Source organism: Bos indicus x Bos taurus, chromosome 21 (assembly GCF_003369695.1).
Source record: "Bos indicus x Bos taurus breed Angus x Brahman F1 hybrid chromosome 21, Bos_hybrid_MaternalHap_v2.0, whole genome shotgun sequence".
NCBI classification, from domain to species: domain Eukaryota; kingdom Metazoa; phylum Chordata; class Mammalia; order Artiodactyla; family Bovidae; genus Bos; species Bos indicus x Bos taurus.
Genome location: NC_040096.1, coordinates 67,409,497 through 67,425,772, shown reverse-complemented (window position 1 = coordinate 67,425,772; position 16,276 = coordinate 67,409,497). Strand labels below are relative to the sequence as shown.

The window sequence follows — 16,276 nt, the reverse complement described above, 5'->3', positions numbered from 1 at the left end:
TTTGGGGGGTTTTGCCAGTTCTGTCAAACCTTCCCATCTCCAACAGCGATGGGTGAAAAAGGCAATGGTGTGACTTGTAATTCTTTAACGTGTAGCTATCAGCACGCTCTTTACTTTAAGCATTTCTATTTCCTGTGAATTGCCATTTATAGCTTTGCCCACTTCAGTGGGTTGAACAGTGACCCCTGAAATATCTCCCCCTGGACCTCAGAGGGTCTCTGTAGATGTAATGAGTTAAGAGGTGACCCTTGGCCACCCTTTACAACTCTTTGACTTTTAACAAATTAACAGAACTGTTCAAAGAGAATGATACTCTATAATCTCTGGGCTAAATGGAAGAATTTTTTTTCTGATGCTTTATGCTAACAGATTAAAAACACAAACTCAAAAATACCTGGCACGCCAATACCATGGTTTAAAGATAGAAAAGAACTGCTCATAAGACCCTGAGGGTCTCCGTGCTGTATCAGTCTACTTTTATCAACACTTGATGTACTTGTCACACCACAGGACGCAGGACAAGGAGGAAAGTCAGGATGACCTGGGGCTTCAGGCCTAAGTTAAACAACTGTGCTTTTGAAAAATAGACTTAAGGCCTGAGAGGACGAGACTGTATGCGAGTTGAAAGAACAAGACTTGGGAGTCGAATTCCGCCACCACTGACAAGATGAGGGCCCTTTCCTGGCGGGGCAGGAAGTACGGGTGTGGCTGCCTGCTGGCGCCAGGGCCCCGGGGCCCAGAGCGGGGGCACCAGCATGCTCCCCACAGTGATCACAGGCGGACAGAAAGCAAGATCTGCCCCAAGACGCACTGCAGGGTCAGCACCCTGAGGACACGCCAGGATGCCCCCATCACTGAAGGGTAGGAAGATTTATGAGGAAGGTTTCCTTGTACAACTCAGGCCCCAAACTTGCAATTACTGCTCTGTGCTTCTGCACCTGCCTCCTCTCTGCAGTCAACACATTTAAGACCCCCCGTCAGGTCAAATGCCACTTCCTCTTGACAGCCCTCACCGACCCTGTCAGGCCAGGTGAACTGGCCCTTCCCACACCGGCATTTACACAGCTGGCTGTCTCCCCCGCCAGACGGTGGCGTGAAGGGGCGAGACTGTGATATGCTCTCTTGTGTGTCCTGGGCAACTAGCTCGGGGTCTGCTGCCCCAGCGTTTCAAGCCACCACCAGCGATGCTGCTGTTCCAAAACCTGCCTCTGCGCAGGCTTGACTGAGCTCAGAATCGGTTACTGACAAGCTACTTCACTCACATGCTCTACAATTCTTTATCAAATGAAAATTAGTTTCTGAATTCTATTCTGCAAATAGAGGTAATTGATTTTTGCAAGAAGCAAAGTATAACTTTGATAGCAACATGGTAATATGTGTAAGGTCGGAAGGATTGCTCATTGGGTACATGTTGCCTTCACTCAAATTGAATTACTGAAGAAGTTATTCAATTATGAAAAATACTATTGCTATTTTACAAAGGGGAGGTCACTTAAAGGTTATTAATAACCAGAAACAACAATCATACAGGAAACAGACTTCATGAGGGAAGAAAGTCACAGGCACAGAAAAGTTAAGCAAAGAAGGTAAAGTGGAGGTTACGGTGATTATTCTCACTTCATACAGAAAAACTAAGACAACCATTTCTAAATGGGGTCAGTATGTGCTCCTGAACATCTGCCAGGAACAAGCTGGTGGTCCTCAGGCCTGGCTGCCTGTCCAGGGCCCCTCTGTCTGCTGACCCACCAGTCACTGGCCTGCTGGGTTCAGAAGCCCTGCCCAGCCCCAGCTCCGCCCCCACCTGCCCTGCCACGCCCCACATCTCCCTCTGGGACGTTCCCCTTGGGGCCCTCCCAGGCTGGCCGCCCCTCCGCTGGATGACCCCCTTGCTTTGCAGGCTGTAAGCACTGGGCGCCCAGGCCTCAGGCCTTGACTGGCCCTTCTCTCTACTCGCTCTAGGGCCTGGGCTGCCAGGACCACCTATTCACACACTGTGGCCCAGACCACTCCCTCCTTCCCAGAGCCCACTCTCTCCCCCTGAGCCACACCTGGACAGGGCACTCTGGTTCATCCGCTGCTCTAGTTACAAGCTCTGGGCATCCGCTCAACTCACAGTCTGTGCTCAAGCCACCAGCTAATCCCACTGGCTCCGTGTAATGCTGACCAACCACATCTGCCCCTTGCTCAGGGCTGCCCAGACGCCCACCTCTAGCCTGCTCCCATCAACTTCCCACCTCGCCCCTGCCCTGTGCGAGGCAGCCCCTGAAATCCACCTGCTGAGTGGGCTCCGTCTTGGAGCCAGAGCTGCCCGTGGCCGCTCCCCCTGCCCCAATGCTCTTTCTGCATCGTCCCGACGGCCTTGGAGGGGCCCGCCCTCACCACCCCTCCTCCCGTCTTTGTCGTACTTATGACCTCTTCCCACTGGAAGATGAGGTCACCCTGAACCCCTAGAACAGCGCCCAGCACACAGTAGGCATGTAGTAAATATGTACTCAACAACCAAATATTCAACACTGTCCACACCACTGACTCTTCTGGAAGCTTGTCCTTCATCCCAACATCTGTTTCTCTTTAATTTACACATAAGTGATCTGATTCTAACATGCGCACAATATAAAACCGTGCAGAAACAAGGGAGGCACGAAGAAATGTTAACTTCTCCTCTCTCTCCAAGAGAGACAGCTGTACTTCAACGCTGTGGGATCAATCACCCTGCTGAAGTGATGGTTCTGTCTCGGAGCCGTAGAATGGTTAAGCGATCTGACAAGAGGAGGCTATTCCCTGGGACAAGTGGTAAATTCTACCTTTTTTTTTTTGGCACCCCAAATGACAGTCGATCAAGGCAATGGAAAATGCTAATTGCGTAAATCAAAATGGGCAAAACAAATACAGCTTAGCTCTGAAATAGTCAGATGAAAGTTGCTGGTTACACCTATCTCTTCTCTTTATTTCTGAGAGGACAGTCACTGGGCGAGCGATCCTATGGATGAGCGGGCTCTGGACAGAGCCAAGGGGGGGTGGGGGACACCGCACCTGCAGTGTGACCATGGGGACCTGGCTCTTGCAGTGGCTGCACGTGGCCTCGCGGTATTTACAGGCCTTCTCCACGTGGTCACGCAGGTCCTTCCTCAGCACTTTCTCTTTGCAGTCGGCACGGACACACGGGAGCTCCTCAAACTGGCAGTCATTCTTCAAATGCACCTGGAAGGCAGACCATCCGGAGTTCTCAGCCGGCAGGCCTCCAGGCTGAGATACCAACCGCAGCCTCTAGGGTGTCAAATCCTACGCAAGCGTCTCTTATCGGCCGCTAGACCAGTTTCTCACCGAGAAGAGTGACCAACCTATCAAGAGATACTGAATTTCATATTCCATTTAGTGATTACTCAAACTATATTGCTTTTGAAGAACTAAGTCAATTAACCTTTCTTCCTGGATAAATAAATGGTTATCCGCTAAGGACTTAGTTTTATTCTAATTCAAATATCCTTCCAGGATTAAATATGACAGTAATAAAAAAAAAAAAACATAAGAAGTTACATGGAATTTTATGGTTATAAAAAGGAGGTTTAAATGGGCCTTCTATAATTAACAGTCAATTCAGATTTCTTTCTACTCTAAATAGGGTAGGGTGCTCAAAAACCAATTGACATTTCTGCCTGTGATATCATAAAAATAACACTTGCCACCCAAGTGGCTCTGTCTGCTCTCCTATTTGGTTGTGTCTGAGAGGCGGATGCAGGCGTGGTCTGGGGCTCCACGGTGCTGACCGGGGCCGTTGTTTCTGGGCGTCTCGCCGCACTCACCAGCAGGTGCCCCAGGGCCAGCTGCTCCGTGCAGCCCCGGCCCTCGTTCCGACAGAAGATCTGAAGGGCCAGAATCTCCCTCTTGCAGCAATTATCCTTAAACACCTGAAATTGAAAGACAGCTATTTTAGAGGATTAAGATTTCTTAATCTCCACATGCTGCTACTTTAGACAAGGCAAGACCACTCTAAAAAGTCACGAGCACATCTCTGAAGAGGGCTCACAAAGCACTAAGGACCGTTTTAATGTCTAAGTGAGCAGAAAGAAGGAGCCATCCCCACTAAGAGACACAGTTTACATGATACAACCTTAACTACCAGCTTTTCATGGATAAACCCAGAGTAAGCAAGCTGTACTGAACAACTGAAGATCACTCTGGAGCATCCAAGCGTTTTAGATGGACTCACATTCTCAGGGCGAGCCCACACCAGGACCGAGTTCACATTGGATCCTGGACACTGCCAGGCCCCAGCCTTGCTGGGAACGGAACGTCCCATGGAGGAATGGGGCGGTGGGAGTGGGCGCCACAGCGGGAGGCCTTGCTAGATCCTCGCCGGAGGAACAGAGAATCAACCCTAAAAGACAACGAGCTGCAGACGGTTTGTACAACATTTATCTTGGTTCCTGCTCTGAAGGGTATTATCACTTGTAACTAACTCATTTTTCACCAAAAAGAAGGCATTAGCGTGCTATTTAAGCAACTTTTAAAAACATGTTGCAAAGATATAGTTAATCCAACAACGAAAATGTCCCCCTTTGAAAATGAAAACCCTCCTTGAATTTTCTTTTTCCCTTAGAGAGCAAGTACTCTCAGTCCTTCTAACAACACAAGCTACACCACCCTAGTACTCAGACACTTCTAAGAAACCCCCACGCACTAATGCTCTGTAACAGCAGAAAACCAGAGAGCTCTTTCTTGACTCCAAAAGTAAAGAAATAGAATCAACAGCTGCTAAGAGTTAAAAATAAACTAATTTGGAGCCAAATCTAATCTTAGGTAAACATGACTTTTTTTAAAAGGTCATAATTTAAGATGTTGAAGTCAACAGAACAGGTATTTTGAACCAGTAAGAAATAATGTGATCACAGAAAATGATCTTTCTGTGCTGCTAAGTTTATTTTCTTTTCTTTGGGCTGCCCCTCATGGCTTGTGGGATCTTAGTTTTCTGACCAGGGACTGAACTGGGTCCACGTCAGCAGAAGCACAGAGTCTTAATCGCTGGATCACCAGGGAATTCCCTAAGTTTCTTAAATCACTTGAGTTTAACTTTGGTTCCCCAGTGGCTCAAATGGTAAAGAATCTGCCTGCAATGCGGAAGACCCAAGTTTAATCTCTGGGTTGGGAATATCCCCTGGAGAAGGGAATGGCAATCCACTCCAGTATTCTTGCCTGAAGAATTCCGCAGACAGAGAAGCCTGGTGGGCAGCAGTCCATAAGGTCACAAAGAGTCTGATACAATTGAGCGACTAACATAACTTCATAACTTTTCATAGATTGAAAACCTAAGAACAATAAAAGTACAGAACTTCAGGGCTGAGAAAGAGCTCGTATCATTTCTGCAACCATCCCATTTTATAGATGGGGAAGCAGAGGCCCTGGGGCGGTGCCCGCCTCAGTGACCTGCCCAGTGGCTGAGGTGAGTCTCCTGGGGCCCAACCAGACCTACATTTCCCCATGAGGATCCCTGGCTTATTCAGTCTCATTTACAAGTCTTCATCAAACTCCATAATCGTTCTTCAGCTATCAATGCCATTGAAAAACAGGGGTAACAACTCTGAATAATGAAATGAGGCACTAAAAAAGTTCACCTCAGCCCACTGCTTCAACCTCCTCTCCCAGTCACATTGGTTTGCTGTTGTTATTTAGTCGCTCAGTTGTGTCTGACTCTTTGTGATCCCGTGGACTGCAGCCCACCAGGCTCCTCTATCCATGGGCATTTCCCAGGCAAGAATACTGGGGTGGGTTGCCATTTCCTTCTCCAGGGGATCTTCCTGACCCAAGGATTGAACTGTATTGTGTCTCCTGTATTGGCAGGTGGGTTTTTTACCACTGAGCCACTGGGGAAGCTTGTTACATTGGTTAGATAATCGCTAACAGGTTGCCATGTTAAAACAAGGGGTAGAGCTGAGTGACCTGTTTTTCTTACAAAAAATCCCCTCCCTACTGCTGGGCAGGTAAATGCTGAGGAGGCACAGGTATGCGGATTTCGGACAATTCTGTCTCTGACCTGCCTGGAGCAGCTGATGCTGGGGCCCATCCTGGCAGCCCTCGGGCCCCCGTCACCAGCAAGCCCCAAGTCCCCACGCGCACCGGTGCTGCCAAACAGCAAGGCCACGGGAAAACCCGAGTGAGAACTTCACTGTACAATTTAATGGCCTACACTTAAAAAATGGTTAGGTTCATTAATCAAAATATCAGAACCACGTATTTTTATTGATCTTTTAAGTACTTCAAGAACGAGTGGTTTCAAATGAGAAGTGTGCCTGGGAGAGCTTGGCAGGGTGCAGACGACCACACGGTGGGTGAGAAGGGCCCAGGCCCCTGGGTGCTGGGCTGCGGGACCCTCACAAGCTCTGAGGCACCCTCAGCCACGCAGGGGACGGGAGGGCTGAAAGCGCATGTGTCTAATGACTTCCAGGCGTTGCGTGGAACGGGAGACAGCACATTCGGTAGGGCCTGCAGACCAGCACCGTCTGAAGCCTGAGTGCAGCCATCTGGGAGGAGGACCTGAGACAACAGTGCACATCCCCCACCCGGGGTCTTGGGAGGTGAAACCATGACTGACCCAGGGGAGGAGGCAGGCTCGGGGCTGAAGCACCTGCCCAGCATATCTGCCCGGTGTGCCGGGGTGCTTACAGCCCCCTGCCTCGACCCTGCTCTGCCAGCCATCAGAGCCAGGGAAACTCAGAGCCAGCGCGCAAGATGCGAACCTTGCGGAAGGCACCACCCAGCGCAACACGGAGACTAAACAGCTTTTTAAAAACCAGGAATACCTTGTCTTTGATGATGACTTCTTGACAAGCAGTACATTTTGGGCTGGAGGAGCTGAGGGGAGAGACACAGTAAACGTGTTAGAGGGTGAGCACCTTCTCATCTGAACCCACTGGGAACACTGAGCCATTCACTTAGGGGTCGTGTCTGCTGTGCAGAGCTCAGAGCACCAGGGCTTCAGGATGCCAGGGTAAGTTTGGTTTAAATACGGTTTAAATGGGAGAAAAGGGCTAAGATTCTTTTTTAGTAGTGATTTTTCATAAGGAAGTTTTTCAGCAGAGCAGCTTAGATCAGTCCCTCTTGGAAAGTCCCTTTCAATTAAAAGTGAAATTTCATTTCAGAAACCAAAAGCAGCTCCGCGCGGAGGGGCTCTGTGGCGTGAGTGTCCCCAGCTCCCAGGAGGGCCTCTGAACAGTGCTGCCTTACCAGCACAGAAAGTGCTGGATCCACAGGCTGTCTCCTTCACAGCCGCTGAAAGGCTGATGGAATTCCACGGACTTGAATCCCGTGGGAATCGAAAGCTGAGCCTGTCTACAGAGACCACGAGTCTCCTACATGATTCTTGTCCCCAAACTCAGGACACGAGCCACTGCTCCCTAGCTGCCCTTTTTTGGACTTGAGTCTCACCCCCATCCTGTGCTGGAAACCACCTCCGAGAGATTAAAAATAAAAAACTAATTTTGAGTGCTCCTTCCTTCCAGGGCCCCTGCCCTCGACAGCCTGAGAGCACCTGGCATCCAGGCCAGGGGCACTGTGGGGGATCCGGGAGCAGCAGGCAGGTGGGCAGGGGGGCCCTGGGGAGAGGGTGGGAGACCTGAGGGTCGGGGGCAGGGACATTAACAGGCTTTAAAATGATAGCTCGCTCATCCAGACTTCACCAGCACGGAGCCTGTGCTCACCTGTTTTAATCACGGGACTTTCTGAGCGCCCTTAGAGCCCAGGGCGCCTGGGCAGGATCCCCTGACACCTGCCGAAGGCCGGAGCAGGAGGAGCGCCAGGAGCAGAGGAGGGCAGAGACTGGAAGAGACCCCGCCCCCGGCCCACGGTGCCCCGCACAGGGAAAGCAGGCGCCCTGGGGCTGCGCCACTAAACTCCGTTCCAGAGCTGAGTCCTCAGTCTGGGGGGAGAGGACGAGAGCTCAGCCGCAAGTCCCCAGAGGGAGCCCTGGGGAGGGAGGCTGCCCCCAGCGGAGGGCTGGACGAGCCAGGGCAGCCTTCCCGGTTCCCACTCGCTGGTGGGGGCCCAGGCTGAGCACAGTGCTCAGCACCCCGCCGGGTGAAACCTGCGGGATGAACCAGCACGCTCTGCTATACAACTCCAGCCTCCCTGACGCTGGGGGCTTTGAACGCGTTAATTCACGACGTGCCCGCGAGGGCTGCTGCGGACTCCCTGACACTCAGCTCCAGGGCGTCCTGTCCTTACCGAGGACCTGCCCCCCACATCCCGAACCGGCTGCACATCCCCTATCCTGGGGGATCGCCCTGAAGGGCCCCACCATCGTTGGTGGACGGGGTGGCTCCTCCCCAGAACGTGAGCGCCTCCAGCAAAACTGGGCCAGGCAGACAGGGGACAGGGGCCCCAGGGGAAAGACCTTGCGGGGGGAGTTGGGGGGGCGCCCCAAGTCTGCAGCCGGACCCAGGCCCTCCAGCCAGACGCACCTGAGCAGGGCGCCCATGCAGGTCTCGCAGAAGCGGTGCCCGCACTCCGTCTGCTTGGGGCTGCAGAGCACCAGGCGGCACTTCTCGCACTTGTACTTGTCCTCCACGGCCTTGACGAAGCGCTCCTTGTAGCCACCCTGCTCGGGGACCAGCACGGCGGGCCCGGCTCCGCGCTCGGGGTGCAGCTTCAGCGGGGGGTTGGCAGGCAGGGCGCCGGCCGCGTCCAGCTTCTTACTGGGCTCCATCCTAGGAGAAGGGGGTCCATCAGAGCAGGGACGTGGCGGGGGGCCGGCAGCCGGCCAGGGCTCCCCGCGGGCTTCCAGCCTCCAGCACCCAGGTCTCCGCCCGGGGCCTGCTGCAAGGCGCAGATTGCATTGTTAAGGCTCTTCAATTTAAAATGCAGATGATGCTCTGCGTCACTTCGGATTCTATGGACCGGACCGTTCTGACGGTGCGGCTCCTGTCACCCAGCAACCACCTCCCTTGGGCGGGCTGCCCGGCCCCCTTCTCGAGCCTGCCCTGCAGCCTCGGACCCGCCCTGGGTGTGCGGGACCCGGTGCCCAGGACTGGATGCCGGCGGGGATGCTGGGCCTGGCCAACCACACAGTGACACATGGCCAGTCCCCACCTGCGACGCCCTGTCCCAGCAAAGGAGAAGGTGCCTGGAGACACAACAGAGCTCCTTTCAAAACTCACCGGGTCTCTCAAGACCAGCTATGCTCCTACTCAATCCTTCTACTTCTGCTACTGACACAACTAAGGCCCAAATGCCTTCTCCTTATGAGGTGCTGGGCGCCCCCCCCTCAGCCCGAGGCTCCCCAAATCCTTCTCATGAGGTGCTGGGCACCCCCCCTCAGCCCGAGGCTCCCCAAATCCTTCTCATGAGGTGCTGGGCACCCCTCCCTGCTCAGCCCGAGGCTCCCCAAATGCCTTCTCCTTATGACGTGCTGGGTGTCCACCCCCGCCTCAGCCCGAGGCTCCCCAAATGCCTTCTCCTTATGAGGCGCTGGGTGTCCACCGCCCCCCCTCAGCCCGAGGCTCCCCACCAGCCAGGCCAGGCCGGACTCGGGTTCTGCAGGAATGGGGCACACTGCACCCCCGGCCCCAGGGGACCTGGTGGGCCGGGGGCAGAGGCCGCGCTGCCCGAGGCTCACTCCTCACGCTGCCTCTTCCCGCCCCTGGACAGGGCCGAAGGGAGGTGCACCCGTGGCCGGGACGAGCAGGAACCACGCAGGAGGCAGTGCCCATGACAGGAAGATGACCCGTGTTCCAGCCACACGGGGGTTACTTTTAACAAAACAGTACACTACTGTGCTAAGCGCAGGAGCCTCCTGTGGCATCTATTAGTGACACCAAAAAAAAAAAAAGATTTCAAAGTGACCCCCAGCAACCCTTTGCTCACCATCACTGATTAGTATCCTGTTTGTCAAGACACTAAACGGGAAGGTGCCTGTCTGGGAAACGGATCAACCAGGAGTCAGGCTGTTGCCACGGGTCGCCTGCCCGTCCTCCTGCAGATGCTGACCCCAGCTCCGCCGCCCTCCTCTCCACACCCCTCCTGCCTTTTCACGGAGCCCACCCTGGTCAGCCCACTCAAGGCCCACCCCCGCGGTCCATCCTCCCAAGACTGCTGCTTGTGGTTTATTTACTGCCTCACTCCCTGAGGCAGGGCGTGGGTTTGGATCTGCTTTGTTGAACAGACCCTGGGCACCTGGAATCACTAGGGCCTGAGGTAAAAGATTCTCATTACACATCTGCTGAGTTAACAGAGGGAAAGGTGAGGTCTGAGCCACTCATAGCAAACTGTGTTTCTGTGAAGTCAGAAAAAAGAAAACTTCATTTTTCAGAACTAATCTCATAGCTTCATGCCTTGAAAACCTGCGCTTAGATCAGACGCTACTTGCAACTGTGGTTTAGTGTGTTATCCTGTAATGCGTGAGGAACGTGTGTTCCATAAGTAAACAGTTTTCAGTGAGACATGTTTGATTCTTCGGCTGTGAATTCCTACTTCAAACATAAGAGACAACTCAGGATGAAGCTCAGACAAACAGTCACTGCTTGTTTGCGTGTAACAGGTGTGGGTCACACGGCCTCTGCAGACACGTGAAGAACGCAGGGTTGGCTCCTCGGTTTTTACAGGCTGCTTAAGACAAGTGAGCACACGCCAAGAATCGCAAGCACATGAGGAGAACCTCCCTGCAGCCTGTCCTGAAAGGCAGAGCACAGGCCTGTCAGGACTCCCCTGGAATGTGGGGTGCTGACCGGGAACACACCCCAAGGGCTGCTCGAAACCCCGCCCAAGGCCCCCGTCCTGCCCCATGCACGGTCCATTCCTGAGCTGAGCTGCTGGCTGGATAACGAGCTTCCAGGGATGGAGGGAAAGAAGCACCTGGGCAGGACAGACAGGAAAAGCATCAGCCCTCCCTGAATACTCGCAAGTGAGGTCAGAGAAGATGATCTGAACACGATGCACCCAGGACAGGCAAATCCCAGAGCCCCAGAGCAGGTGCTCAGTCGGCAGGGGTGGGCGCACCTATTAACGGGAACGGGGCTTCCTGGGTGACCCGAGGGTTCTGGAACTGGGCACAGAGGTGACCGCACATTCTGTGAAGAGACTAAAAACCAGTGAGCCATACGCTTTAAAGGGGGTGGACTCTATGGTATGTGAATGATACTTCAATTTGAAATCTAAACAAAGAATATGTCAAAGTAACTGTTTAAGCCAGTTCTATTTAGGTTTGGTTAATTTGTGACATTTATACGTGGCGTCATACACTTTAAATGTAAGACTAGAATCTAAGTGGCTATGCCCGATGCTGGGGAAGGGCCTCAGGAAGATTTCTCTATGAGAGTAGACACTCGCAGAGAAGACAATGAGGCCCAGAGGCGGATGCTCTGCTGGTCTCCGTGCGAGTGTGCAGACACCTAGGATCAGCACACACACGTGGAGGGAACGCATCTCCTCCTTCCTCCACACAAACCACACTGCGTGTGCAACACATGCAAACTAACCTACGGCTCTCCTGCATCACCAACTGCATCCCGGGCATTTCTCCACAGCGGCCTGTGAACAGGCACCGTATCACGGGAAAGGCCACACGGCATACCACGTGGGGTTCTCTAGTTCTGCTCACGGACAATGAGGCTGGTTTCAGCTGATATTATAAACGACCTGCAGAGAACACTCCTGAACACATCTCTGCACACTTAGGCAAGCACACAGCAACATGGCCGCTGGGTCAAAGATCACGTCCGTTTTAAAACATATTGTTATTCAGTAGCCAAGTTGTGTCCGACTCTTTGCGACCCCATGAACTGCAGCACGCCAGGCTTCCCTGTCCTTCACCAACTCCCTGAGTTTGTTCAGACTCATGTCCATATAGAATCATTGCCCAACATCTTTCTAAAAGGGTTGCCCACTTTATACTTCCTCCAATGGTTAGTAAACTGTTAAACAAACATTGTTTTAGAGGACAACAGCCAGTTTTGCTCCAACGCTGAAGCTCTGACTTTGTTTCAGCCTCAGCCGTGTTTTCTGGAAGGCACTGCTAGCCGTGCGTGAGCAAGTCTCAGGTTCTCCCACGGGTGTTCGTCTCCTGAAGAGCCGCCAGTTGGCTCGGCCGTGCAACGTGGGAGGGCATACCCACTGGCCTCCCATCAGGCGGGAGAGGCCTTCTCAGGTGAGTGGCTCTGCAGGGGTTGCCGAACCAACCACATTTCATCTCAGCAGATAACCAGGTACCTCCAGCGTACATGGCACTCTGCCTTGCTTGTCAGGGAAAGGTGGTGAGGGAGACTGTCCCCGCCCCTCGGGAGCTCTGCGGGAGTCCTGAGGAAGGGGGGCACTCCAGGGTCAGCAGGGGTAATGGCGGCAGGAGCGGGAAGCATCCCCTGAGAGCTTACAGGGGCTGCGGATCCTCAGGCTGGGAGGCTTGCGCCCCATGTTGGGGAGATGGGGCTTCCCGAGCGGGACTTGGGGCAGGATGATCCCAGCTCTAGCGGAGGGCAAGGCAGACACACACAGATGCAGCACAGCTGGGTGGGTGTGGCGGGTGGCCAGGTCCTAGGGGCTCTGGGGGTCAGATAGGCAGGGCGTCCAGCTGCGAGTGGCCTGGCTGGGAGGGCAGGCCTGGCGCTCCTGCCCTGAGACAAGTCCTCGGGCACAGCTTTTATCCTGTTTTTCTTTTCCCGTGAAAAGCAGATGGCGCCCCCGATTCTCTGGCATTTTCAGGCATCACTGAGGCATCGCATGCAGGATCCCCTGTAAACTGCAGCACTGCACCCAGATGACACACTCTCCTCCCGCTGGGTCGGGGAGTCCACGGGCATCAGCTGCTTCCTCACTCTGGACAGCTTAAAGCCTTGTCAAAAAGCCCTTGCTCAGCAATTAGGCAAGAAAAATAAGAAATAAACAGCTTCCAGACTGGAAAGAAGAAGTAAAACTATTTCCATTTTCAGATGATATAATCTTGTGCACAGAACATACTAAGGAATCAACTAAAAACAAGCTGAACTAATAAACTTGTTCAGTAAAGCTGCAGGATATAATAGTTCAGTCAGTCAGTCATGTCCGACTCTTTGAGACCCCCATGGCCTGCAGCACGCCAGGCTTCCCTGTCCATCACCACAGCTTGATATCAACATATAAAGCCCAGCAGCATTTCTATACACTAGCAGTGAACAATTCAAAAATAAAATTGAGAAAGCAATACAATTATGAGTATCAAAAAGAATAAAATATATTCTGAAAATGATAAAACATTGTTTTTACCCTAAGTGGAAAGCTACCCAATGCTCACAGACCGGAACACTCAGCATTGCTAAGGTGGCACTGCCACTCAGCCTGACCTACAGACCCGTCTATACCCAGACCTGGATCCTAGCTGGGTTTTTTTTTTCTTGCAGAAATTAATAAGCTGAACCTAAAATTCACATTGAAATATGAGGGACTCAGAATAGACAAAATAATCCTGAAAAAGAAGAACAAAGTCGGAAGACTCACACTTCCTTATTTCAAAACTTACTACAGATGAATGAGGATACTGTAGTACTGGTAAGAAGGACAGACAGACAGTCAATGAAGCAGAACCAAGAGTCCAGACAGAAATGCTCACGTTTATGGCCAGCTGGTTTCAGACAAGGGCGCCAGCTCGTTGCTGGGGAAGGAGTAGGGTGTGCTCGGGCCGGCGAGCTCACGGCCGCCACAGAGTGGAGAGGGCTGTGCCCCGGTGTGTCTCTTCACGGCTCTGGCAGGCCATGCTGGCAGCCACTGCCCAACAGCTTCGGGACACCTGCGTCCTCCTTCCCAGGTGGGCAATCCAGTTCAACTCTGGTACAGAAAGTGCGCTTCACGGAGAACAGCGGGGTGGGCTCTAAGTCCTTCCGGGCTGATATCCTTCTCTGCCTTTCAAGAAAACGTAGTGTGTGTTCAGTTCAGTTCAGTCAGTTCAGTCGCTCAGTCATGTCCGACTCTTTTCAACCCCATGAATCGCAGCACGCCAGGCCTCCCTGTCCATCACCAACTCCCGGAGTTCACTCAGACTCACGTCCATCAAGTTGGTGATGCCATCCAGCCATCTCATCCTCTGTTGTCCCCTTCTCCTCCTGCCCCCAATCTCTCCCAGCATCAGTCTTTTCCAATGAGTCAACTCTTCGCATGAGGTGGCCAAAGTACTGGAGTTTCAGCTTTAGCATCATTCCTTCCAAAGAACACCCAGGACTGATCTCCTTTAGGATGGACTGGTTGGATCTCCTTGCAGTCCAAGGGACTGTCAAGAATCTTCTCCAACACCACAGTTCAAAAGCATCAATTCTTCGGTGCTCAGCTTTCTTCACAGTCCAATTCTCACATCCATACATGACTACTGGAAAAACCATAGCCTTGACTAGCCGGACCTTTGTGGGCAAAGTAATGGCTCTGCTTTTGAATATGCTATCTAGGTTGGTCATAACTTTCCTTCCAAGGAGTCAGCATCTTTTAATTTCATGGCTGCAATCACCATCTGCAGTGATTTTGGAGCCTCCCAAAATAAAGTCTGACACTGTTTCCACTGTTTCCCCATCTATTTCCCATGAAGTGATGGGACCAGATGCTGTGATCTTAGTTTTGTGAATGTTGAGCTTTAAGCCAACTTTTTCACTCTCCTCTTTCACCTTCATCAAGAGGCTTTTTAGTTCCTCTTCACTTTCTGCCATAAGGGTGGTGTCATCTGCATATCTGAGGTTATTAATATTTCTCCCAGCAATCTTGATTCCAGTTTGTGCTTCTTCCAGCCCAGCGTTTCTCATGATGTACTCTGCATAGAAGTTAAATAAGCAGGCTGACAATATACAGCCTTGACGTACTCCTTTTTCTATTTGGAACCAGTTTGTTGTTCCATGTCCAGTTCTAACTGTTGTTTCCTGACCTGCATATAGGTTTCTCAAGAGGCAGGTCACATGGTCTGGTATTCCCATCTCTTTCAGAATTTTCCACAGTTTATTGTGATCCACACAGTCAAAGGCTTTGGCATAGTCAATAAAGCAGAAATAGATGTTTTTCTGGAACTCTCTTGCTTTTTTGACGATCCAGTGGATGTTGGCAATTTGATCTCTGGTTCCTCTGTCTTTTCCAGACACATAAAAATGATGCTGGGCGATGTCCATGCAAGGTGAGAATAGGAATACAGCAACAACAAACCCCAGCACCCAGCACCCATGTGACAGTCACCATCGCCCAGCACGCCCCACCTCAGCCATCCCCCGCCTTGCTCCAAGTCCATGTCAGCCTCAACTTTGCAACTACAGTTCTCGTACTGTCACACATTTTTCTTCTTAAAACATTTTTGCCTCTTTTTAACCTCATAAAAATGATATACCATATACAGGCCTCTGCAATCAGTGTTGTATCAATGTTATGCCACGTGTGCTGTGTGTAGTAGACAGAGGTCATTCATGTTTTACTATAGTGTAATACTCCACAGTGTACTTACCTATCTTTTTATCACACTGCTTTCTGCTGGCATGGACACTCTGTTCTGAACATTCTGGAGCATCTGTCCTGGGGAACCTTCTCTAGGGTACACACTCTAGATCACGGGACTAGGGTTAAGCAAACTGTAAGCTGTGGGTTATATATGGTCAGTCGCCGGTTTCTGTTTGGCTCTCAAGCTTAAAACACTTATTCTTAAAGAGTCAAACAAACAAATGAAACCAAGGCAACTACGTGACACAACTGTGCACATTACCCACAAAGCCTAGGATATTTACCTCTCGGCCTTTAGAGAATTTGCCAACTCCTGCCCTGAGCTTCACATCTAGAGTTCACAGGAACGGCTGGTTTGCAGGGTGTTGGCATGGCCAGTTCACAAGCTTCGCTAACCCACCCTCTTACCAACGCTGGGCACCATTGGACAGCTTAATTTCCACCAATCTAGCAGGTACGAGGGTCCCTTTTCTTCCTTACTCTGATAATTAAATAGGTTTAGCATATTTTCATGTGCTCACTGGCCATTTGTGCTTTTCCTTCTGTTGAAATGCCTGACTGTGTCTGAATTTTTTAATTGGGTTATTGGTCTTTTACAATATTGATTTGTAGCGGTGATTCATATGTTCTGACTGCTAATCTCTTGTTAGTTATATGTATATGTTTTCCCCTTAGGTTGTGGCTTCACTTTAACTTTCTGCATTTTAATGAAGTGAAGTTCTTAATTTTATTTTATTTATTATTTTTTTTGAAGTTCTTAATTTTAATGTAGTCAAATGTATCCTTTTAAAGGATATCTTTATCTGTACCTCTTGGCCTTTTAAAAAGATTCAGATTAGCTTATGGGTGATGCTGATGA

At 51.4% G+C, this 16,276-nt stretch overlaps 1 protein-coding gene across 3 annotated transcripts in view; it reads right to left on the bottom strand.

The window, feature by feature from the left end:
- TRAF3 (TNF receptor associated factor 3) overlaps window positions 1-16,276 on the bottom strand; it is a 116,281-nt gene that overhangs the window by 21,918 nt on the left and 78,087 nt on the right. For all 3 annotated transcript variants that reach the window (XM_027520682.1, XM_027520680.1, XM_027520681.1), the window contains exons 3-6: window positions 8,454-8,699; window positions 6,798-6,849; window positions 3,804-3,908; window positions 3,034-3,201 (exon numbers count right to left, since the gene is read on the bottom strand). In XM_027520682.1, coding sequence (XP_027376483.1) covers window positions 3,034-3,201; window positions 3,804-3,908; window positions 6,798-6,849; window positions 8,454-8,698 — 570 coding nt within the window. In that variant the 5' untranslated portion in view covers window position 8,699. The remainder of the gene's footprint in view (window positions 1-3,033; window positions 3,202-3,803; window positions 3,909-6,797; window positions 6,850-8,453; window positions 8,700-16,276) is intronic.